The sequence below is a fragment of the Phaenicophaeus curvirostris genome, chromosome 1, assembly GCF_032191515.1.
Source record: "Phaenicophaeus curvirostris isolate KB17595 chromosome 1, BPBGC_Pcur_1.0, whole genome shotgun sequence".
NCBI classification, from domain to species: Eukaryota; Metazoa; Chordata; class Aves; order Cuculiformes; family Cuculidae; genus Phaenicophaeus; species Phaenicophaeus curvirostris.
The window spans coordinates 145,816,667-145,841,983 of record NC_091392.1 but is presented as its reverse complement, the minus strand read 5'-3'; the positions used below and the strand labels follow the sequence as shown (position 1 = coordinate 145,841,983).

At 43.9% G+C, this 25,317-nt stretch overlaps 2 protein-coding genes across 3 annotated transcripts in view; one reads left to right on the top strand and one right to left on the bottom strand.

Moving 5' to 3' along the window:
- Positions 1-25,044, bottom strand: part of RASA3 (RAS p21 protein activator 3) — a 270,506-nt gene extending 245,462 nt beyond the window's left edge. The window contains exon 1 of the mRNA XM_069877484.1: positions 25,039-25,044. The gene's annotated coding sequence lies outside the window, so the exon portion shown is untranslated. The remainder of the gene's footprint in view (positions 1-25,038) is intronic.
- Positions 1,248-13,877, top strand: CHAMP1 (chromosome alignment maintaining phosphoprotein 1). 2 transcript variants are annotated; one of them, XM_069877418.1, is made up of 2 exons: positions 1,248-1,342; positions 10,186-13,877. In XM_069877418.1, exon 2 carries the CDS (start codon positions 10,247-10,249, stop codon positions 13,055-13,057), a length of 2,811 nt encoding a protein of 936 aa, XP_069733519.1. In that variant the 5' UTR covers positions 1,248-1,342; positions 10,186-10,246; the 3' UTR covers positions 13,058-13,877. The 2 variants fall into 2 exon arrangements, with proteins under 2 accessions (XP_069733519.1, XP_069733525.1); XM_069877424.1 differs by lacking the exon at positions 1,248-1,342 and adding an exon at positions 2,401-2,420.
- Positions 25,045-25,317: the final 273 nt, after the last annotated feature.

The following is a 25,317-nucleotide window of genomic DNA, read 5'->3' as shown; positions in this document are numbered from 1 at the left end:
GAAAAGGCTAGTTGGATCTCCTTCATTCACAGAATCACACAGAATCACTAAGTTGGAAAACACCCACAGGATCATCGAGTACAACCATTCCTATCAAACACTAAACCATGCCCCTCAGCACCTCATCCACCCGTCCCTTAAACACCTCCAGGAAAGGTGAATCAAACACCTCCCTGGGCAGCTTGTTCCAGTGCCCAATGACCCTTTCCATGAAATAGTTTTTCCTGATGTCCAGTCTGAAGCTACCCTGGCGGAGCTTGAGGCCATTCCCTCTCGTCCTGTCCTCTGTCACTTGGGAGAAGAGGCCAGCTCCCTCCTCTCTACAACCTCCTTTCAGGTAGTTGTAGAGAGCAATGAGGTCTCTCCTCAGCCTCCCCTTCTCCAGGCTAAACAACCTCAGCCCCCTCAGCTGCTCCTCTATTCCTTCACTCCTCCTCCTTTCTCATTCTCTTTCTTTCTCCTCCCCTCTCCCTCCTTCTCTTTCTTCCTTTCTCCTTCCTTCCTCCTCTCTCCTTCTTTCTCTTCCCTACTCCTTCTCCCTCCCCCTCCTTCCTTTTTTTGCTTCTCCCCTTCCTCCCCTCTCCCTCCCCTTTATCTTTTCCTTCTCTCTCCTCCTCCTTCCTTTCTTACTCCCCCTTCTCTTTTCTCCTCCCTTCTCCGTCTCCCCTTTCCCTCCTCCCTTCTCCTTTTCCCTCCTTCTCCCTCTCCCTCATCCTTTCTCTCTCCCTCTTCTTCTCCTCCTTTCTCCCTCTCCCTCATCCTCTCTCCCTCTTCTTCTCCTCCTTTCTCCCTCTCCCTCATCCTTTCTCTCTCCCTCTTCTTCTCCTCCTTTCTCCCTCTCCCTCATCCTTTCTCTCTCCCTCTTCTTCTCCTCCTTTCTCCCTCTCCCTCATCCTTTCTCTCTCCCTCTTCTTCTCCCCCTTTCTCCCTCTCCCTCATCCTTTCTCTCTCCCTCTTCTTCTCCTCCTTTCTCCCTCTCCCTCCTCCTTTCTCTCTCCCTCCTCCTTTCTCTCTCCCTCTTCTCCTCCTCCTTTCTCCCTCCTTTCTCCCTCCTTCTCCTTTCTCCTTCTCCCCCTCCACTCGGCCCTCCCCCGCGCCGATCCCGGCGCACGCGCACAGAGCGGGGGGGGGCGGGGCCGCGGCCGCCGGCGGCGTTTCCGGTTGGGCGTCGCGCGGGGCCCGGGGGAGCGGCGCCATCCGGCCGCGCCTCCTCCCGCAGCCCCCCGCCCCGCTCCCCCGTTCCCCTTCCCCTCCTTCTCCTCCCCCTCCTCCTCCTTCTCCCTCTCCTTCTCCTCTTAACAGCGCTGCCGGCCTGCCTGTCGCTGCCGCCGCCGCCGCCGCGGTGAGTGCGGGCGCTTCCCTCCCACCCCAGCCCCTCCGCTCCCGCCGCGCACCGAGCGGCCGCTGCGCGCGGGGCCTGCGCCTCCCCTTGTCCGGCGGCGCCGGGGCGGGGCGGGGGGGGACCGAGCCGGCGGCGGCGGTGCTGTGGGAATGAATGGGCGGAGGGGCAGCGGCTTTCCCGGGCGGGAGCGGCCCCCAGTGCCCCGCGGTAAGCGGCGGGCTTGCCCCCCGGGATGAGCAACGACCCCGTTTCCTCAGGATGAGCAGCTCCACAGCTTCCCTTTGCCGCAGGAGAAACGCCCCGTGTCCCTCGGGATGAGCGGCCCCTTTGCCCCGGGAGAAAGGATCCCCCCTTCTCCCGGGATGAACGCCCCGCCGTTTACCTTCGGGGTGAGCGGCGCCTCCTTTGCCCCGGTGAAGCGAACCCGTTTCCCTGGCATGAGCAGCTCCCCTTTGCCCTGGGGTAAGCGCCCTCCTTCCCTCCGGGAGGATCAGCCTCCCCCACTCCTCGCTTTGTCCCGGGAGGAGCGAACCCCTTTCCCCGGGATAAGTGCCCCTCCTCTTCCTCCCCTTCTCCTGGAATGATCGGCTCTTCTCTGCCCCGGGATGAGCGCCCCCTTTGCCCCGGGAGAAATGCCCCTCCCCTTTCTCCCGGGATGAGCTTCCCCCCGCTTGCCCCGGGAGGAGCGAACACACACACCCCCCGCCCCGTTTGTCTCGAGATGAGCGGCAGCGTCCACTGGGCACCCCCTCCCCGAAGAAAAATCAAAGCAGAGGCCGGCAGAGGGGGGAACCGGTGGAGCACACCCCGAGTTCGGGGGTCCTGCTAGGGGAGTAATGCGAGATGCCTCGGGAAGGAGAGTTTTTGCATGGGACGTGTTTGTTCCCAATGGGACTGTGCTCTTCACTCGTAACAGGATAACAGGGAGGAGGTACTGCATCACCTTTGAGATGGATGAAGCAGGTGCAAACTGAAGGGCTCAAAACGTGTCACTGCATTGCATCCTGACGTCATTAGGAATGGATGAAGCAAATCCACTATTAGTTGCTTTTTAGACCTGATTTCTGCACTGAAGGAGGTTCGTTTGTTTTAACTGCACTTGCTTTTTGGAGCCTAGAGAAGTCACCTGTAGTAGCTGGTGCAGGTCTTAGAAGGATTTGACTGTGCGGAGGGGAGTTGGTAACAGCTCAGCACTGCTGGAAGGAAGAGAGATAGTTGGAAGCTTGACTTGTACTGAGTTGTTTTATGAGTGAGGAATACAGACACTTTGTATTTAATTTTGCTCTGCTGTAAGCTCCCCTTGAACCTCATTTGCTGTCATGGGATTCTTAGCCTGGTGCCAGTGAGATTCATAACCTTAAGTCGCGGTTCCTGACTGCAGATTGTGGGCTCTGGTGGGTGCAGTGGCACTTCATTAGCTCAGGTTCAGCACTGCAGAAATAACATTTCTGGAGCTGTTCAGTTTGAGTCAGAAAGCCCTCTTGGAGGTACATGGCCTTAGTTTTTCCTACCCTGAATCTGTCACAGGTATCTAGATGTTACTCTGCAGTTTATACTCTTGTTAGATCTTGCATTAAGAACTAATGTTGCTGTGTAGACGTTTGTCATTCTTTTAGCAAAAGGTGGAAATTTTACAAGACAGCTGCAGTTCTGTCCCTTTGGTATTTTTTAAATAATCTGCATGTGCATCAGTTATTGTCACTTTTTAACTGTACTCTGACTGAACCCTTCCTGGAAGCGTGGAACCACATAATACAGTTGTTTGCTGCCTGGATCTGGTGTCTCAGGTGTCCTTACAGCATATCTCACCGTTTCAGTGGCCGGTCAGGTCAGGGTGTTTGTGCCTTCTTTAAGGGTTTAATTTTAAAGAAGTGGCTCAGCAATCATTGCTGATGGAACTTGGACCAAATAGATGGGAGTTTGGTTGTAAGGATGCCATCAGATTCCTATGGATGCTGCTGGATTATCAGGAGCATGGTGCTGCGTGTCCTGTTCATGGTATCTTCAATCTGACCCTCCTACCTGCCGTTAACGTTGTCAAGTGCCTGATATGCCGTGCTGTGGGGATGTTTTTGTGCATCTTCCATTTCTTTTGACAGTCACAACACAGGGATGAAGCTTCAATAGAAGTATCATGTTGCCACCAGCCTGCCACCTACTTATGGGCATTTCAAGAACATGTCACTTTTCCTTTTGCTTAAACACAGCAATAGTCTGGATCTGCTGCTGCTAGTAGAGGCAGTGATGCAGCTGTATCTAGCTTTCTGGTGCTGCAGCAAACTTTACCATCAGCCCTCTTCGCTGATAAAGGAAATAGTCGAGCTGTTTGCCTGCAAGAAACTTCCAGAGCTGATGAAAATGAACAACTGTCCTTCCTGTGCAGTGATTGTGCTGATCGGAGTAGAGTTGTGATGTGTGGTGCTTCATAAAGGTTGGAGGATTATCATAGTAAGGGGAGCATTCACAGGCATACAGGCTGACTTTGAATTTGCTTGATGAACATAATGATAGGCAGAATGAGGTCTTGAAGTTAAGCAAGAGGTTCTTGGGCCTGTTTCCCGCTGGGGTGCTGCCTGTGATTTGAAGGTTGTGTGGAAGGCAGCAGCATTGTTTTTAGGTCTTAGCTCACAGCAGATGTAGGGAATCCAATGTAGACACAGGGAATCGTGTTAAACAGAAGACTTTCTTCTTGAGGGCTTTACCAGCTGTGCTGGCATCATTGATGTGTATTGAATGTCTTCATTCTCTGCTTGTGTCTCACTAGGCTTGGTTCTTTATCAAGAGGAAAAAAGGTATAGATCTTTCTACCAGTGAGAACCAGAACAGTCTGGCTTTGAAGAATATGACAGACTATTTGTTGCTGTGTTCTGAAATTCTAAGTGTCATAGTAAAAGTAACCGTAATTTTCTGTGCTCCCAAGCAGCTGAGCCCTTCATTGCTTCCCTCTGGCACTACCTCATGACAATCACAGCTTATCCCTTGTTGAGGAAGAGTGCAGGGGGAGGTATTAAATGTTGCAACAGTTAATGTAAAATGTGTTAAAAGTAACCCGAAATGGTAGATTCTTACTTATACACAGCATCTCCTGCACATTTTTTTTCTACCATTGTCAAAAGTGGGAAGTATAGCTTAATCTTTAGTGGGTTCCTCATGGATAATGGGATACCAAGTCCAGGAACTGGCTGTGAAGTGGCCATATATACTGCCTGTGAAGATTCCAGACGGGTCTGTCTGCTCTGTGCATTAGCTTAAGCCACTCCTACTGTTTAGTCTAATGTGAGCTGAACAGAGATTGCTAATGCAGCACTCTGTGGTTGCCCTGCAATATACATAGCCACCTTCAGAATCTGTAGTTATCGTACTTTCTCTTTCTGCCAAGTCATACCTGGCTTCTCAGATGCTGAGAACCAAGCAAGGAAGGTAGTGATGGTTGTTCTTTTTCTCAGGTACTTATGAGTCCTCATTACTGTTCCTTTTACCCTGCTGGTTTTTTGTTCTTTGTGTGGTAGGGGAGATTATTTCCAGAACTGCAGTGTAGGGGACAGGAATTGGTGTAAGGATCTTCAGTTGTCTCTATGGAGAGAGGAGAGAGCTGGTGTTTGGAACCTTTGTATGCATGTTCTAGATAGGCGTGAAAGAAAGGGGAGATGGGGGAAAGGTGGCTGATGGAGCAGCAAAAAGGACTGATTCCCACTGCTGAGATTTCTCGGTCCCTTCAAGCAGATTTTAACCTGAGTGAGGGACACTGATCAATGTCACTTCAGGTCAGCAAAAACCTTTAGTCAAGCCGAGGGGTGAGTTGGTTACAGTGCTGGATATCTGTGGATATAGTAAACTTGTAGACAGAAACATTTACTTGTTCAGGTGGATTTCAGTGGAAATCTTTGTCTGATGAAGAGTCTGAGTGAGTCTTGGCTGCCTTAAGCTAAAATTTAGTATTGCAAATTCCAGAACTGTAGTTGAATCTTAGTACTTAGTCTTGAAGTGGGGACCGGATGCGGACACAAGACAAGCATAAATGCTGGGCTTCAGGCTTCTGCTTCAATTGTAGTGTGTTTTCAGAAAAGATGATTAGTTCGTTTTGGCTGTATCTGTATTTGTTTTTTCAGTTGCAGCTGTGAAAAGTGAGAATAATAGGAGGAGACACAGAAATAGCAATTAAAGAATATGGTGTGCTTTGTAGCCCTAAAGTGGCGTGCTACACAGACTGGGCTGTAGCCACTGTGGCATGGCACATCCCTTAACGGTGAGACTGAGTAGGGACAATGCTGAAGTGTCCCTTTTACAAAAGAGATAGGATCTGGCAGAGTGTTCAAAAAAACAAAGCGGCCTGAGGCCTGCACAGCAGCTGTCTGTACTTGACCATATGGCAGCTTGTCCTTTTCTCCTAGGAGTCTTCAAGCAGGCTTGAGAGAGATTCTAATGGCCATCTCCCTTCTCTGTTTCTTGGGAGTCCTGTCTCTTGTGACAACTTGGTTTTCATCCTGAAATTTGTACTTTCCCCTCAAAAGGCTTCAAACGACTAGAATGATGTTTGGATTTAGTATTTGGTTAAGTTCTTTCAGTGCATGCAGAGCACCCTGCCAGTTTGACACCACCAGTTATTTTACATACCCTTTTTATGGGTCTGAGTTGGAGCATTGCAGAGCAAGGTCCCTTTGGTGTCTGTAATAAAACATTTATACAGAGGGAAAGTGGTCCATGTTTGAGTGTTGCCAAAAAGATGCTGCTAAGCATGGTTTGTGCAGGTCCAAAGCCATGCATGTCCTGCACTTGGGACACAACAACCCCTTGCAGCACTACAGGCTTTGGGAAGAGTGGCTGGAAAGCTGCCTGGTGGAGAAGGACCTGGGGTTGTTGGTTGGCAGCCAGTTGAACAGAAGTCAGCAGTTTGCCCAGGTGACCAAGAAGGCCAACAGCATCTTTGTCTGTATCAGAAACAGCATGGCCAGCAGGTCCAGGAAGGTTATTCTGTCCCTGTACTCGGCACTGGTGAGACCACACCCTGAATACTGTGTTCGGTTCTGGGCCCCTCACTACAAGAAGGGTGTTGAGGCTCTGGAGCTTGTCCAGAGAAGAGCGACAAAGCTGGTGAGGGGGCTGGAGAACAAGTCGAACGAGGAGCAGCTGAGGGAACTGGGGTTGTGTAGCCTGGTGGAGAGGCTGAGGGGAGATATTATCACTGTCTACAGCTACCTGAAAGGAGGTTGTAGAGAGGTGGGTGTTGGTCTCTTCACCCAAGTGGTAGGTGATAGGACAAGAGGGAATGGCCTCAAGCTGCACCAGGGAAGGTTCAGATTGGGCATTAGGAATAACTTTTTCACTGAAAGGGTTATCAAGTACTGGAATGGACTGCCCAGGGTCCCCATCCCTGAAGGTGTTTAAAAGACAAGTAGATGAAGTGCTTAGGGATATGATTTAGTAGTGGGCAGGTACGGTTGGATTTGATGATCTCAAATGTCTTTTCTAACCTAGGGATTCTATGATTCTGTGACCTGGTTATTGAGCACATGGTTTCTAGCCTGGTGGGCTCTGCTGCTGTAGGGTGGTTTAGGAAACAGTGATGTGCTGCTCCTTAAACTTTCACCCAACCAGGCAAAGAAGGATACAGCACAAAAAAGTTCAGGAGTTGATGGAGTTGATGGCAATGAGAAATATGAAGCAGGCAGTTATCTGGGTGACAAACGTGAGTGTAGAGGAGGGCAGCAATCACAGCTACCTAGAGGCAGTGGGGAGAGATCAGGAGGGATTGACAGGAAAATCTTAAGAGACTACCTACTTGGAAATGTGCTAAATGAACCAGCAACACTTTGGACTTTAGTCCTTCTGAAGTGTTTCAACAAATTTAAGTTGACAGCATGAGTTAATAGTGGCTCAGCACTGCTCAGGTTTGTTACTGGTCTCACAGTAACTATTCTAAAACTAGATTTATTATTCCATGGAGTCATAGCCTAAGGTGCTACAATACCAAAGAGTTGTCTTGCTCAGGAGTATGCGCCCGTTCAGTGGAGATTTTGACGAAAGTGGCAGTTTCAGTAGATTGCCAGCTACTGCATAGTCGATTTATAGAGTTAAAAATTATGAGTGATGGCAGTGTGAGAGAAAGTACCCCCAAGTTTTTAATGTTATTTCTTATGTCAAAGGCTTGAATGTCAACCTTTGAATGTCTGGAGATGAAAATCAGGAAGTGTTTGTAACTTTACAGTTCCAGAGTAACATTCTGGTCAAAAAAGCGTAGCAGCAACTTGGATAATATGTGGAAGGGAGCCAGAGACCTTTTCTTACTGTTGCATTGGGAAAGATGGTGGAAACTGCCATTGTAAAGTAAGATAGGACTGAGTTAAAGGAAAGGCTGGAAGGTAAGGTGAAGAGTAGTTGAGAGAAGTGGATAGCGGAAAAATCCAGAAAGGGCAACAGTTAGGTGTTGTGTAAAGAGGAGGAAAATTAAAGGAGGGAGTGTTGAAGAGATTCTCTGGTAAACTTTGTTGTAAGCTGTGAAAAATATAGTTTGGAAAGGCTTTTGTTTGTTTGTTTGTTTTTCCAGAGGAGGGAAAGTGGTCCATCAGGATTACCACCAATTTTGAAAGTAACAAATTCCTCTTCAGTTGTGAAAATGTGATCAGTGTAGTACTGTCCTAATTATGTTCTGCTGTGATTTGGTAAAAAAAATAAATTCTTTTTCATTAGCTTATATGATCAATTCAGAAATTTTTGCTTTCAAATGGAAATCTTCCTTTTCTACCATTACCCCAGCCTGCCCAGTAAAAAAGTAAACCCTAATTCAAAAAGATTTCTGGGTCTTTTTGAGTCTTAAAATGTGGCTGGCTTAGGTTTTTTTCAATGGACGAGTTGTTTGTTATCTTTGAGTTGCAGAGATACAGACCGCTAGTGTTGTCTTTTTGGTTTGTTTCAATCTTTTACAGGAATATGAAGTTTGTTATAAGATGTTGGTAAGTGTTTTGCAGCTAACGCCAACTGTGGTGTGGACTATATTTTGAGGTATCTTTTGTATAGCTGCTGATAGTTCTGTGAAACAACATAGGCTCCAAAGTTCCATACTTCCTGATTGGAAATCTATCTATTCCTGTGACTTAATATGAAATGCTTATGCATTGTGTGTGTAAAGAAGTTGTTCCACGAGCAGCTGAGCTAGTGAACCTCTGTTTCTTAGGCATTTGTGCCCTCTGTCCCTCAGTCAATCTCCCTTTCTTGTTTTTGGGTGATTGGTGGGGGTTTTTTTTGGTTGTTTTTTTTTTATGTACCCATGTCACCCTTTAGCAGTGCTGCTAATTTACTTTTATTCTATCCCTCCCTCAAACCAAAGCAGCTCACTGTTGTATTTTTAACTCCTCTTTTTCCCTCATTACAAGCTGATTCAGACAGTGCTTGTTCTGTAAGTTTTAAGGCTATTTGCATACTGATCACTCACATACTGATTACAGGCTAAACAGAGCCAGTAACTGTTAAGTGAGATATTCAGCCTTAGCCTCAGTGCAGGCATTTCTTTTGTTCACTGCTCAGTTCTTGGTTTTCATTAAACTCGTAGAAATTTAAAATGAGACTGGATTGCTTTGTCCAGTTTGATTGGCATAAACTGTAGTGCAGTGGGCTTGTGTAGGCCTCATTTCCATAAGAAACCAGGGTAAAAATGCTTTAGGAATACATTAAGGAGACTTGGTTTGAATGCATATTTTTTAGATTAGTCTAATATATGTTTAGGCAGGAAAATTAATTTTAAAATGACACAAAGCCTTTGTATGTTTTGAAACAGTGTTTTACAAGACCACCAAAATCAGGTTGATAGCTAAGCATAGTAATTATGTAATGTATGTTTAATTTGAACCTACAAGAAAAAAAACTTATGCAATTCACATAAGTGTGCAAATATTCCTTTTCACTGTAGAGATACCTCCCACACTGACATGAAAATGACCTACAGGATATGGTTAGACTTTGTTTTCTGCTTACTGTAGTAGCTGATCCTGGTAAATTCTGTTGGAAATAGTTGAATCTAGCAAAATCATTAAAAATTATTTGCATTTCAGATGCTGTGTTTATGTTTTATTTTGGTTTTTTAAGGTCTTGCAAAACCAGTAATTTTGAGAAATTTCCACCTTCCTTTTGGGAGTGAGGCAAACAATGGTTTGAATACAGAGGGCTGTCAACTACAACAGGAAAAAAGAGGCAGCGCTGGGTTTGTTATATTTTTGTTATTAGGACAGCAGATGAAATGATGGAATGGAAAAAAATCTTCTCATAATGAATAATGTCTTCATGAGCAGCAGCTTTTTTTCATATAATTAGTGAAAGAAAACCAGTGTTTAACAGACTGAAACAGAACCTAGGCTTTAGGCTGCTTTTTACTTCTGGAAATGTGTTTTGTCTTTGTCAAAACCAGCTCATTTGTTTTGAAATTTATGATGAAGATGCTGTTTTGAAATGGCTTTATTTCAGTGGCACTGCTTCAGAGTACTTTTTGGTTTCAGTTTACATAAGTAGCGTAAATAAAAACACTTCCATTCCTGGAACAAAAGGCAACTGAGAAAGCAAGTCACATTTATTAAATGAAGCAAACTTAGCTCTTCATCACCTGAGTTCTTTCTTATTATCATTTGCTTGAAGGAAGGCCTGGTATTTGTTTTTCAGGTTCTACTGATGTAAAATGATTTGTAGAAGCTGGAGAGACCTATATTTGGATTTTTTTATGAAGTAGTTGGTATCTGTGCAGAGGAAGTGCTTTTTAAAATGCCGGGCTAAAAAGCAGGTGTGGTTATTTAGAAATGGTAAAGAATTGGGATTAACATGGACAGTTAACTATTCAGATCTTTTTTCCTTTACTGCAGGAACTGAAGCTTGCTCTTTAAAAGGTGCAGTGCTGTGTAAACTGTTACTGACCATAGAAAAATGGACATGATGCAGATACTACGTAAAACTACAGAGCGCTTAGAGTGCGATCACTGCAACTTCAGAGGAACAGACTATGAAAACATACAAATTCATATGGGTACCATACACCCAGAGTATTGTGATGAGATGGATGCTGCTGGTTTGGGTAAACTTATATTTTATCAAAAAAGTGCAAAACTGTTTCACTGCCACAAGTGTTTCTTTACCAGCAAGATGTACTGCAATGTATATTATCACATCACAGCACAACACGCAGCACCTGAGAAGTGGAATGAGGAGCGGAAAGAACAGGTAGAAGGAGATTCAGATTCCTCCAAAAAAGGCATCACATCGGAGGCACAGAAACCTATGCTTTCTCCTGAACTCTCCAAATCTGAACCTGTTGCTTCCCCCAAGCTTCAGAAATCATCAGCATCACCAGAGCCCCAGAAGTCTGCTCAGGCGACTTCCTCAGAGTCAGAGAAGTCACTCCAGGCCACGTCCCCAGATCCAGAAAAGTCAGCCCAGGCTGCTTCTCCAGATCCAGAGAAGTTAGCCTCAGCAGTATCCCCAGACTCAAAAAAGACATCCCCTGCTGTGTCCCCAGACCCACAGAAGCCATCCCCTGCTGTGTCCCCAGACCCACAGAAGCCATCTCCTGCTGTGTCCCCTGACCCACAGAAGCCAGCCCCGGCTGTGTCTCCAGAGCCCCGTCGGCATTCCCCAGCAATATCTCCAGAACCCCGTCGGCATTCCCCTGCTGTATCCCCAGAGCCCCGTCGCCATTCTCCTGCTGTGTCTCCAGAGCCCCGCAGATACTCCCCAGCTGTGTCACCGGAGCCAAAGAAACCTACTCCAGCAGTATCCCCTGAACCACGAAGGTATGGCCCAGCTGGGTCTCCTGAGCCCCGGAGGCATCCTTCTCAAATGCGTCGGCCTGCTTCTGCTTCTTCTCCTGAAAACCAGAGGCCTGCTCCAGCAGTTTCACCAGAGTCGTGGAGACCTGGTCCGACGGTTTCCCCTGAGCCCTGGAGATCAACACCTCACGAAGTGCAGAAGTCTTCCACAGTTTCTCCCTGGGCTCCAAAGCCTGCCATGTCCGTGTCTGTAGAATCTCGGAGATCTGCCCCTGAACCCCGAAGGCCTGGCCCCGTTGTGTCGCCAGAACCTAGGCGATTTGTTTCTGACTCATGGAAATCTACGTCCTTTTCTGAATCCCAGAAGTCTACTCTTGTTTCTTCTGAGCCATGGAAACCCATCTCATCTGTTTACCCTGAAGGCTGGAAACCTGTTCTGTCCCCTGACACGTGGAAGCATTCTCCCCCTGTTTCTCCCGAGCTTCGAAAATCTAGTCACACTGTTTCCTCTGACTCTTGGAAGCCCTCTTTCTTTCCTGAGGTCCGTAAGCCTGGTGCTTCGGTATCTCCCGAATCTTGGAAACTCTCTGAGTCCCGGAAATCTATGTATTATTCTGAAACTCAGAAATCCACCTCTGCTGCTTCATCTGAGGTTCAGAAACGGGCTCATTTCCCTGAACCTCGGAAAAGAGCTCTGTTCCCAGAGTCTCGTAAATCTAATCCTACTGTTTCTACTGATGTCCAGAAACGTGCTGTCTTTTCTGAGCCCCAGAATCAGATACCTGCTTCTGCTCTTTCTACTGAAGGCCAAAAACATACCCTGTGTTCTGAAGCCCAGAAATCGGCTCTTATTTCTTCTGAAGTGCAGAAGCATGGACTATTTTCTGAAGCCCAGAAACTTGCTCCCATTTCCTCTAAAGTTCAGGAGCCTTCTTCCTTTCTGGAGTCTCAGAAGTCTGCTTCTTCTGAAATTCAGAAACATGGCGTTTTTACTGAGTCCCAGAAACCTATTCCTTCTGTGTCTCCCGAGACCCCCAAACAAGCTGTTTTTACTGACTCCCAGAAATCTGCTGTTTCCCCTGACATTCAAAAGCATGCTTTATTTTCTGAGATGCAGAAGTCCACTGCTGCTTTATCCTCTGATGTCCAGAGACATGCCGAAACTACTGTACCTTCTGAAATCCAGAAGAACATCCTGTTTTCCGAGCCTCACAAATCTCTTCCAGGTTTTTCCTCTGAGCCGCAGACACCTAGTGAGTCTGGTGAGAGTGACTTTCTTTCTCACAGTTTAGATGATCAGAAACCACTGGATGATTTATTCTCACAGGATGAACAATCAATATTAGCCAAAGAATCACCAGAAGACATATTATATTCATGCCCAAAAAAGAAGCCCAAGAAGGAAAACCAGGAGAACTCGGATTCTGAACTAAATAGCACTGAGTGTGGAAAACCGGAGATGGACTCGATGGAGATAAAGGAGCAAGAGTCTAATAGTGACCAAGAGCAGTATGATATGGAATCATCTGATTATGGCAAAGAGAGCAAAATAGATGCAACTACTCCCATGCAGCCGCAGTGTGTGCTGCAGTTTACTGAAGAGAAAGAGGCTTTCATCTCTGAGGAAGAAATAGCAAAATACATGAAGCGTGGCAAGGGAAAGTATTATTGTAAAATTTGTTGCTGTCGTGCAATGAAAAAAGGTGCTGTCTTGCACCATTTAGTTAACAAGCATAATGTTCAAAGCCCGTACAAGTGTAAAATATGTGGCAAAGCATTTCTTTTGGAGTCTCTTCTTAAAAACCACGTTGCTGCTCATGGTCAAAGTTTGTTGAAATGTCCACGTTGTAATTTTGAATCAAATTTCCCCCGAGGCTTTAAGAAACATTTAACCCATTGCCAAAACCGTCATAGTGATGATACACCTAAAAAACATTTTGACAGCCTCGAACCACTTGAAGAACAAATTTAATCTGTTTTTTCCCTTGTGCTAGAAAAGCTGAATTTACAGAAATGTTCAGAAGTGTTCCTGTATGTTAACCGAGTAGTTTAGCTGATCTGACAAGTCAGAAGATGCATGGTTTATCGTACTATGTTTAACTTGTTTTATAGCTGTATTACTGAAATGATTTACTTTCTAAAGTCAATTTTAAATGCGTGTTCATGTCTTTGTATTCTACTCATCAGTAGAGTCATACTTTATTTTTCAGATGTACTATGTTTTTGAAACCAAAATGGATACAAATTAGTTTTGTAAAGATTTGTAAAACATGCAGGCAATTAAGGACTGGAGTGGCAAGTGATCCATATATTTCTGTGAAGAATGAATGTTTTTCCACATTTGTTAAGTGTCGTATTTTTCAAAATGTTTTTATCAAATTCTTTGAGAATTCTCAAATTTATCAAATTTGGGAGATCAGTTATGAAAATCTCACAAAATGGGGTATGTGAATGAGCCAGGCATGAGAAACTCCCCATTCTTCTGGAGTTAATTCTGCCCTGAAGTTGTAATTGAGTATGTAGTTTGTCGGAAACTTACTGCACTCAGTGGTCTGACTGACTTGTCTCAGATTTACAAGCATCAAGGTACTTACTTTGTGATTCTGTATTTTGGCCATGTTTTAAGCATGTACTAATGTACATTAAATTGATGGAATAACATCAGACTATGTATAGCTCAACAGTTTTTCCTGATGATTCAGATGTTTGTAATGTTAGAAACCCCCTACATTTCTTGTATTTGGTGAAATGTTATGCTTTAATGTTTTAACAATAAAAAGAAACCCAACCTGGCGCTGACCATTTTTCTTCTTTTTCTAAATCAAGAGCAAAACACTTCATGTTCAACATTTTGTCTTTTAAGTATCTTTGGCAACAGGAGTTGCAAAATTATCCTGGAGTTCTGCACTCAATACTTCAGCTTTCCAGTCATCAGCCTATGAAAGCAAAGTTAGTCTAAATTTCTTATCTGCTTCAGAAAAACACATCAGGTGTAAGTGAGGGAAAACATGGAAAACAGGAATTTGTGCCCTGTTATCTAGCATGCTTGCTTTTGTACTAATTGCATATCATCTGTTCAAAAACCGTAAGTACTTTATAACTCAGCTGGAGTTGTAAATATTGGCTTAGAATATGAAGGTGATGGTGTTAAATAATAATAAAAAATCTCCATGTGTAAGCTCCTGTCAAAGAGCTTCAGACTGATTTAATTGAAGCCTGTGCCTCACCTGTTTTGTGTTTCAAGAGGATTTCTACAAGGATGAGAAAAAGCGTTTGGAGCTCTTTACTTGGGTAATGCTGCCTGTTAAGAGAAGACTTTCTTGCAGGGTTCTCTCACACAGAACCAAAGCCTGAAGTCCTGTGCCCTTTTTTTCCTTTCACCGGGTCCAGACTAGAAATCTGGAATTACTTTTTTTTTTTTTTTTGGCACAGTCATTTGGTTAAAGGAAGAAATCAAGGAAGGACTTGTTTGAATTTGGAAGGGAAGTCACCTTTACAGTTTGATGTCTTGCTACTGTCAGATATTTCTTACTGCTCCGTACCACCTGGTATCTATTTTTTTTGTCCAAACTAAGTATATTTTTCCACCATTCCCAAACACAGTGCTAGCTTGAGATCTTTAAGTTTTGTAGGAGGATCTGCTGGAATCTGAACTGATTTAACTATTTCTCAGAGGACACCAGTAGACAGGAGATTGTGGATTTGTTGTTTCCCTTTTAGATGACCTTGTTACTGATGCTGAGGAGAAGGATGAATATTCTTTAAGGGCAGTGAACATTCATTTTTGACATAAGAAAGAAATGCAGGTGAAGTAGTTCACAACTTAGCAGTGAAAGAATTTGCTTGCTTGAAACATGCCTAGTGTTATAATGTAGTCCTTGGATAATCTGAAATAACTTTGGTTGAAATTGTTGCTGCTTTTATTTCATATGTTAGAGTATGAAGCAAATACAGATGTCTGCGTTTTCCAGGAACTCCACTGTGTATGAAATCACTGGGGTGTTTTATCAAAACTTTCAGTGTTGCGTGCTACAGTTTCTCATTCCTGTTATTTAGCACAGGGACTGTTTGGGGTCAGTACGGTATGGTTCTACCTTCAGGTTTCCTTTGGAGGTGGTTTGGTTAACAAACAACACCATCAGGTCAGGAGATAGTGACTGCACTAAACAAAAGAAGATTACTTAATGGTACAGGTATTTTAGATAACTGCAGTTATGTCCCTCTCTGAACCCTGTGGGCTGCTCCTGCCTGAGAAAAATGTAGTTGCATGCCTTAGGTATAGAGAAGACAACTTCAAATCTTATTTCCTGCCCACAAAAAAAGTCTTTGTCTGCTGAGAAATGTGGTAGACAATGAGTTCCAAATACAGTATTACAGTCTATACAGGGTATGCAATGGCTCACAGGTAATGCATGCAGCTGGGAAATAATTACCTTGGTATTATAGAAAGAATTGGAACTGTGATATATTAAGGTAGAGAGGAAGTGTACAGCTCTGGTTGGAGTGGAGCAGGAAAGGAATCTCATTTAAACAACACAGGTGAGTACAGTCATCTTGGATTTTTTATAAATATCCTTATTTTTTTCCATCATGCTTAAGAATAATCTTGGGAGGGGATATAGCAGGTTTTATATACTTAAAATTTCTCTTTGTATAGTGACATGTTGTTTGCTTAGTCTCATGAAATTCTAGAAGGAGAAAATATAGAAAATATAAATACTTCAGGTTTGCTCATGGATTAAGAGTCTTTTACTTTAGAGGTTATTTTTTGTCATGACTCATTTAGTGTTGTAGAACAGTTCAGTTGTATCTTACATGAGTGCACTGAGGTCACCACAACTATTGCTACTCTCATACTTACATATTTTTAAGAGGAGAAGAGAGGAAGGAGCTGTACTGTTTCCTGCTGTAATGCTGTTACGATCTGTTCTGAAGAATCTTAAATTAAGTAAGCTTTGCTCAAATAATTGCACTTCTGAAGTATAAGCACATAAGAACATTTTTGTTGCTTACTTTCGACGTGGAATGAGAAAGGATGCCAATGGTTTGGGTCCTTTTCATAGAGAACGCTTGATGGAAAGCACAGAGTGGGAAGTAAGAATAAAGAGGATGTTGTTTTTCAGCTAAATTACCTGTAGCCATATGTGCTATACAAACTTATCCCCATCTTTTTATTGCAAAAAACCAGGTTAATAATTGTATGGGATATCCAGTAATGTTTTAAAAGTGTGTTTTCACTAGCATTCAATTAAATTAAAAGTAGTTTTCTGCAGAGAACTCAGAGATGTTTTTCAGCAAAGGCTGTTTCTGTCATGAACTTTTTTAATATTTGAGGAGAGATTCTTGCAAGAATTACTACTTTCAGTAATAAATATTTGATCTTTCAGCTTACCTAAGAGTATCTAAATATCTGTCTAGGTGTATCAGTATGCTGCTAAAGCTCTGGATTAAAAAAATAATGTGGAATGTAACCACTAGAATCCAAATGTTTATATAATGTTAATGGTATTGATTGTTCTTCTATTAATGAGCAAGTTAATTGTGGAAAAAGATGGTGTTTATTAAAACCTGAAGAGCATTTAGGATTCAACAGTCATGTTTTAAAATAAGAATTGTGTGTACTTCACAATCCCAAATTCTGAGAAAGAGCCTTTAAAAGAACGATCAATTTTTAGCTTAGTTAGTAGAAGCCAAATCAAAGTAATTTTCTGCTTATTATTGTCTGACATACTTGACCAGGTATTTCTTCTGAGCTGTACAATCAAAAATAATAGGTCTTTTTTTTTTCTTCTTTTTTTTTTCCTTCCCCACCAGGGAAGCGCTGCCATCTCCACTTCACAAAGAACTGACCACGTCATTTCATGATCATATCAGATCAATATAACTGCAGCCTTTCTGTGGATACTCCTGGCCTCTCTCTTGCCTTCACACTGCATTCTTACCATTTGTCCTCCATAGACTTTGCTGTCGTACAGCCTTGTGATGATGCAGATCAGCTTATGGAATCTACTGGAAACTTCCTGGATTTTCTTGTGCTGTGGAGTTAGTCTGTTGATCTGACTTGCCTTGCAGGCACAAGTGCTGATGCAATGGAAATGAGTCTGAGAGGGACATTTCTCCTGAAGGTAGAGGGCCAAGGCCAGAAGGGACAGTGAGCTCAAATGTGCTTATAATTACTCTGGAACTGCACCCTGAATCACAGACATGCTGGTAAGTTGCTCAGCAGCGATGTCCTGACAACCCAGTTGTATTATTTTCTCACGTCTACTTCTTGCCTTTCAAATATCTGCTGGGTTGGTCTTTCACTGCCTTCTACCCTTTTAGTCTATGTCTTACTGAATGCTCCAGGCATGATTCTTCTTATGTCTCATGAAAAAGTGCCAAAGCCACAGCTGATAACCCCCAGCAAAATGGAAAAATGACATCTCTGCACATAGTGTTTCTTTAGCTGAGCTAGGAACCTTGGCATAGTGGCTGACGCTGTTCTGTTGAAGCTGCAGGGTAGCTCTCATTTGTGTAGGCCTGTTGGTGTTGTGTTGATTGGACTTGATGATTTTAGAGGACTTTTCCAATCTTAATGGTTCAATGATTGTACCTAGATGATCCTTGACTGCAAAGGAGGTTTGTATAGGTATCATAAACAGATATTTTTGGTTTTATATCCCCTGTCTCAGACACTTATACTAATATTTACTCTTAACACAACCTTCTGAAACCCAAAACCTCAAACCAGAGTTTAAATGAACCTCAGTGTAGAAGCAGACAATGATTCCCACTGGCTTCCTCCAGTATTGTAAGAGAAAATTTTAAAAAACGTTGTTTTCTCTTTGTACACTCAGTATTTAATTTAATTCCTTATTTTCCCTCCATGCACAGCTGTAGAATTTTAAGCATATTGAGGAAAAGCAACTCCTAAGTAATTTTCAGACCTAAGTGAGGCCTCCTGCCTTTTGAAAGAAAAAAAAAAATTCTTTAAACCTAGTGGAGAATATAAAATACTCGTATTAAGAATAAAGATACCTTTAACAGGTACCTGCCATCCTGATTTTGTAGCAGCCTAAGAGTTCATTAGTTACAGCATCCATGCTATATACTTCTAGTTGGGAATAGTCAAATGTTCACAGACACTGTTTGGATAACTCCTTAAGCATAGTCCCTACGTGCCTTTTCAGCTTTTTAAACAATAAAGATAAGGAACTAGAGTGAAAATAAAACAAGCAGCTTTCAAAATATAATGGATAATGGAAATGGGCAGCCCAGGTCATGGTCTTCTTCCTGCCAGTGAAGGGCAATGACTTGCAGAAGCACATACAGATCCTGTAGGTCAACACCAAATTATGAAGCTGGTGTTGTAGACAAGGGTTTGACTTGTATGACAGTCCCCCCTGTTTGGGGCTCAAGGACTCTCAGGGAGTGATGGAGGAGGAATTTAGCTTTTATGACTCAGAGACCCTGCATGAGGATTGAGGGCTGTTGGGGAGAAATGCGATCTGCCTGACAATATAGGGGAAGAACAGCATCTTTGCCAAATGGGCTGGTAAACCAAATGAGGAGAGTTTTAAACAAAGAATGATGGGTGAGAGAGATAGCAGCCTGCAATTAAGTGAATGAAACACAGGAAAGGAGTGGAAAATGAAGGATGTGTGGATCATGGGATCAAGAGACACCTCAGGGAGAATAAAATAGTGACAGAAGGCCTATATGTCAAGTGTAAGGATATGCACAAATGCCTCCAGCTTCACCAATGATCTAGAGGAACTAGAGCTGTGTGTGATCACAGAGCAACACTGTTGGAATAACTGAGATGTGGTGGGACAGCTTACATGGCTTAATTGCTGTGGTGAACAACTCGGGGCTCTACAGAAAAGACACGGAGGGAAGATGAACGGGAGATGCTGTTGCCCTACAGGTGAAGGAGCAGCTTGGATGCATGGTACTTCTATATGTTGTGTAACAGTCTGGTTTGAGAGCATGTGGGTCAGGATCAGAGACATCACGGTGACATGATAAAAATTTTTTGCACAGCCTCTGACCAGAATGGAAAAGCTGGCAAAGCTTTCTTTAAACAACTTTGAGAAAGTCTGTATCACGGATGCTAGTTCTCATGAGGGACTTGGTCCCCCTGACACCTGATGAAAAGGGCGCATGGCAGGTTCCAGTTAATTTAGGAGGTGTCTGGTGGGAGTCAGGGACAGCTTCCTCATACAGCCCCACTGGGGATGAAGAGGCACAGAAGGCAAGCAGGGCATAGGCAGCGGCATGGCAGCAGCTGCTCTGCATCCTGCATCCAGCATCCCGCATTCTTCATCTTGAAGGAGGATGCATTGCCCGGGCATGGGTTACACCCAGACACACAGCCCGTCAGTGTCACATGCCATCATTTACAGAGCCTAAACATGCCCCAGTGGGGCTGTTGGTCCCTTTGCCTCTTTACTCAGTCTGCTCTTTCTTTAAGCTCTTCTAAGAAGAGCTGTAGTATCTACAGAGACAAAAATAAATGACAGATGTATAGGGAAGGAGAACAGTGTTGTGGTCTTGCACACATGACAACTATTCCACCACAAAGATCTTGATTTCCTGGTACACCAAGGGCAATTTTCTTTATAGATCGCTGCTGTCCCGACCCGGTTTTGGTAAAGTTATCCATCAGAGGGAGCTCCAGAGCAAGTTATCAGTAGATCAGCTTTAAGGCATAGCTTTTTAACAGGTTAAGTACGCTAATATAAAGTAAAAATACATCAACGATGGGTTCAGAAATAGCTCTGGGCTTTTCTCCTTATTATGATGAATTGTTTTTAGCCCTGCTAGGACTGATTTCCTAGCTGTACCCAGAGTCTTCTCTTATAAAGCACTGTTTATTCTTTGACACTCCTCCCTGCTAGGCAGTTATCCCATTCCCATGGCTCGTGCATTATTTACAAGGATGTTTTAAATGTTTATGTAATCTCCAAAAAATAATCACTCTTTTCTGCTTGAGAAACTGTCAGCCTCTGGCCTGGACAGGCGCACACTCTCCTGGGTGGAAAACTGGTTGGCTGGCCAGGCCCAGAGAGTGGTGGGAAATGGTGTGAAATCCAGCTGGAGGCCAGTGACAAGTGGGGTTCCCCAGGGCTCAGTGCTGGGTCCAGCCCTGTTCAATGTCTTCATCAATGACCTGGATGAAGGCATCGAGTGCACCCTTAGCAAGTTTGCAGGTGACACTAAGCTGGGTGGAAGTGTCGATCTGCTGGAGGGTCGGGAGGCTCTGCAAAGGGATCTGAACAGGCTGGACTGCTGGGCTGAGTCCAATGGCATGAGGTTTAACAAGGCCAAATGCCGGGTCCTGCACTTGGGGCACAACAACCCTATGCAGTGCTACAGACTAGGAGAAGTCTGTCTAGAAAGCTGCCTGGAGGAGAGGGACCTGGGGGTGTTGGTTGACAGTCGACTGAAGATGAGCCAGCAGTGTGCCCAGGTGGCCAAGAAGGCCAATGGCATCTTGGCTTGGATCAGAAATGGCGTGACCAGCAGGTCCAGGGAGGTTATTCTGCCCCTGTACTTGGCATTGATGATGCTGCATCTCAAATCCTGTGTTCAGTTCTGGGCCCCTCACCACAAGAAGGATGTTGAGGCTCTGGAGCGAGTCCAGAGAAGAGCAACGAAGCTGGTGAGTGGGCTGGAGAACAGGCCTTATGAGGAGCGGCTGAGAGAGCTGGGGTTGTTTAGCCTGGAGAAGAGGAGGCTGAGGGGAGACCTCATTGCTCTCTAGGTTGTGGAGAGGAGAGTGCTGGCCTCTTCTCCCAAGTGATAGGGGACAAGACAAGAGGGAATGGCCTCAAGCTCCGCCAGGGGAGGTTTAGGCTGGACATTAGGAAAAAATTCTTCACAGAAAGGGTCATTGGGAACTGGAACAGGCTGCCCAGGGAGGTGGTTGATTCACCTTCCCTGGAGGTGTTTAAGGGATGGGTGGACGAGGTGCTAAGGGGCATGGTTTAGTGTTTGATAGGAATGGTTGGACTCGATGATCCGGTGGGTCTCTTCCAACCTGGTTATTCTATGATTCTGTGATTCTTCTCTTGCTTATTACTCCTCTTATCTTGATAAGAAAAAACTGTAAGCAAATTACAGAGGAAGCCTGCCTTTCCCATCGTGGTACTGAAGAGTTGGGCTGCAGCTGAAACCCCCTAATGCCAGCCGGCTGTGCAGAGGAACCGTGCTGAGGATAAGCTCTAAATGCAAAGAGGATTTTAGTACAGTCCACAGAGGCTGGTGCACACAACAGAGATGCAGCCTCTGACTGATGAGAGGGCTTGGAATCTCAAACCTGTTGACTGCCAGGAGCTGAGAGAGAAAAGCAGGGCCATAAGTCCATAAGCTGGATGTTTTGCCAAACATCCCAGCACAGCTTCTTGTCCAAAGTGCACGCAGGGGAGGGTGGTGAGTGATACGCAGTCACACAGAAGAGCACAGGAGGGAACCAGTGAGATGAAAAGATACACGAGACACCAAATTTTGACCCAAGTTAAGCTTCCCCAAGTCTCAGCAGCAATGGGGAAGCTTTCAAGAAGGAAACCTGAAAACAGAATCCAGGAGTGGCTGCCACTGCTGTAGGAAATCTGCGTGCAAGACAGTGGCACTGCCAGCCTGACTTACCCTGTTTTAGGCTGTTTCCAGCATTGACAGTGCTTCATTTGCTATTGCTGAGCAGCAAGACAATGACTGTACTCCAAGGTGTTGCCTTTAGATGCAGCCTGCTCATTTTCAGTCAAATTTGCCCTTGAAATCCCCAGGAATTTAGCCTAAATGAGGCCATGCACTACTTGACTTCCCAAGGCAAACGCAGTTTACAATACAAACAAGGCCTGAAACTTCTGTCCTTATTTATTTTATGTTGACTTGCTGTGGTCTGGGCCAGCTCCAGCTTTTTTTCTTGCTGCACTCATTACTCAAGGCTATGATGAAACTGGATAAGCCAAATGACCGGCTTGGCCTTGACATGGTTATAATACGGTTGAAATTAGGGAGAAACACAAGCGCACTGCTTTGGCCACGGGAATCTGAAACCTTCCTGCTTTATTTGCAGTAAAAAAACCTATCGGAAATCCTTAATTCTCTCGCTTTCAGACTTCTCTAGTGCACATCCATACTAAGGTGTTTCGTAAAATATCAGGAGAAAGAAGTCAGAAGACTTTCACAATTTGAGCGTTTGAACCTGTCAGTGAGAAATCCTTTGAAATTTAAATTCCCACTGAAAACCCAGGTAAAGCTGTAGTGACCTTAAAAATGGTCACCAAATGCAGTCACTATACTTGGAAGCAAATGCTGCTTTTGAGTAATGATCTCCTCTTGCAAGACAAACTGACAAAGTAAGTGTGATAAATGATGTTAGGCGGGACCGCTGGCGTAGTCTTCATTGTGTTTTTGAAGCAGCAAGAAAGGGTTCAAATGCCTCTGCATTTACAACAGAACTGAAATCATCTACTCTGGTTTATGTCGGCATGCTTATGTCCAAATAGCTGAAGATTCCAGTTTTGCTGATAAATGACACAGAAGATGAAGCCACCACTGCTGGTTTGCACAGCGTAGTTTACAGGGTTTTGCAGCAGCTGCAGGATGCATTCTTGACACTTAATATAAACAAACAGATATGATCCCAGCAGAAAGGAGGGCTCCCAGGATGCAAAGGCAGCTGGGGGCTGCAGCCCCCTGCCTCTCCCTGGCCAGGCTGCTGCCAACTGCTCAGTAAAGAGAAAGCAGGCGCTGGAGCCCCTGAGGGCTGCCAGCCTGGGCTATATCCTCTCCAGATTTCTTAAAACTGGCTATTTTATTGTTTGGATATAAAGTGTTTGCTGATTAGATGCAAGTGGGCTTGTTTAATTAAAAAAGAAAAAGGCCAGCTAATTGAGTTAAAACTATGTTCTTTATGGGTGAAAATGCCGAAGTTAATTACATTTACCATCTGTTTCATCAAAACACTCATTCAGTTTGAATACCTCTATTGTCAGGGCTGGTTTTAATATCTTTCTCGAATTTATTCCAGTGAGGAGGTAAATTAAAATTAAATTACGTTGTTCCCCATGATCTTGAGTGGACAACAGAGTTGTGGTGTCTGCAGTGATCTTATGATGCTATTTCTTTTAAAGGAAATATTGCTGCGGCTTTAATCACCACAAGCTTCGCTCTGTGCACAGGAAGCTTGCATGATTTTTTCCAGTGATTTATTCAAGGAGGTCTTTGTGTATGCATCTGTGTATGAGGCAAATTACAAACATGAATGGCCTTCTTTTCCCTAGTATCTCCTTTCCACTACCTGACCATGATCTAACTCCTGCAATATCAATTCTCGAAAGCCCCATGAGGAATTCACATCTCCCATGGCAGTTACACACGCATACACATATAAGTGCACACACCTTGCTCTTAAGAGCTATGTCGCGATATACGCGTTAGCTACCTTGAGAGTCCTGCAATACACTTGTAAAAGACAGCCTGGAGGAACTAAGTGACTGGCCATAGCATGAGATTTTACTCCATGAAATTGTTTGCAGCATGGGGCCATCTATCACAGGCTCCTGCTCTGCTGCCTACATTCACTGAGGGGTACCAATTCCTGCCTAGTTTCCAGGAGGGTTGTATTTGTAGTTAATGTTATGTATTGCTACTGGTCAGTAGAAAAGGTCAGACTAGTGCTTGGTGATAGAAACAAGGTGGCTGTGAAGCTGGAAACAAGAACACAAACTTATTTTAACAGTCCATCTATCTTATCATATGCACATTCTCTGAAATATTTGTTTGGTTGCAAATGAGAGGGTATCACTGAGTGAATGCTTAAAATTTCCAGGGCCCAAAGGGACCTATGAATTCATGTCTACTGAATCCTATGAATTCAAGGAAAATTCAATGGAGATTTAATCTGGTTCTGGAAGGAAAATGTCTTCACTCTGCCTGCTTCAGAGACAGACAAAAACATCCTTTATTATTCTTAGTAAAAAGACTGTACTGCTACCGCTCAACATAGTGGAATAACGACTCCTTGAAAATCTTGCTGCTTTTACATCTTGGATAAATACTAACCTAATGGGAGTGATAAAGAATTAGGCAGTAAGATTAGAAAGAGAGATTGTTCCTGAATCAGTCCATTAGGATTAACCAGGCTTTGTTCCATGGCAACCTGGCTAAGAATAATCATGACTGCAAACAGTACTGTTCCAGTTTCTTGGGTGGAGCACAGAGTGAAATTGCTGGTCTCCAAATGTAATTGTTAATGTGATTGGCATTCTTAAATGTCACTATGGCCATACTTCAGCAATTCAGTTAGACTCGCTCTTTTTGCCGTCATATGTGATGCATAAGGAGTTAAAAAACCTGCAGGCAAGCTGGATTCATAATGTTCTTGTATTTTCAGGTTATTTTTGCAGCACTTGATTTCTGGGTTTAGCAGTTGAGATTGACAATATTGTCTCTGACACCTGCCCTGAGTCACCGGTGGCAAACAGAGGCGTGAATGGAGTCTGTAGGAGAGACGTGGGCTGGAGAGGTCAGACTGGCACATTGATGGGTCCTCATGGTAAACCAGTTCTGAGGAATGTGGATCTCCAGTGGAGGAGAAGTTCAAAACATCTTTTCTGTTCAGTCATGATGCAGTACGTGCCTACCCCGTTCCTGTTCTGGGTGCAGTTGGGCTGCGCCCAAGGGAAGGAAACATTACCAGTGAGCAATTTGATTATGTTGATTTTGTTGAGGAAGAATCTTGAGAACCTTTTAAAAATCATAAATCTTGCATTTCTATATATTATTTTATATTACTTTATATTTTGGGGTTTTAAAAATTATTCTACTGTGCATTCCCTTTACCACACATTGCAATATATTTCTATTTTAAATTTATCTACCTGTCTAATCTGTGCTTGGAAACTACGATGCTTTCTTAATCCACCAATCTAAGTTAGCCTGACTCATTTTACATATTTGATTATGGTGGTGGTGACATCGACATTTAAAAATGATGACGAGCATGAATTTAATCACTGCAGGCAACACCAAACTTAAACAGGTTTTTTTTTTTGCTTAAACAGGTTTTGTATTTGCAAAACCACAGAAAAACCCTCTAGTAGAAAAAAAAAACAAAACACATGTTTACCGGCCAATGGTTTAATGTGTATTTCCAAATGGTCACTTTTTTCTCATAAAACTATCCAGTTTACGACTGCTGTTTGGGGATATTTTCCTGCCTCTACTGCTTATACTCTTTAC

Bases quoted from the DNA above. Each gene is read 5' to 3' on its own strand.
- CHAMP1 (XM_069877418.1), top strand. From the start codon at position 10,247: ATGGACATGATGCAGATACTACGTAAAACTACAGAGCGCTTAGAGTGC.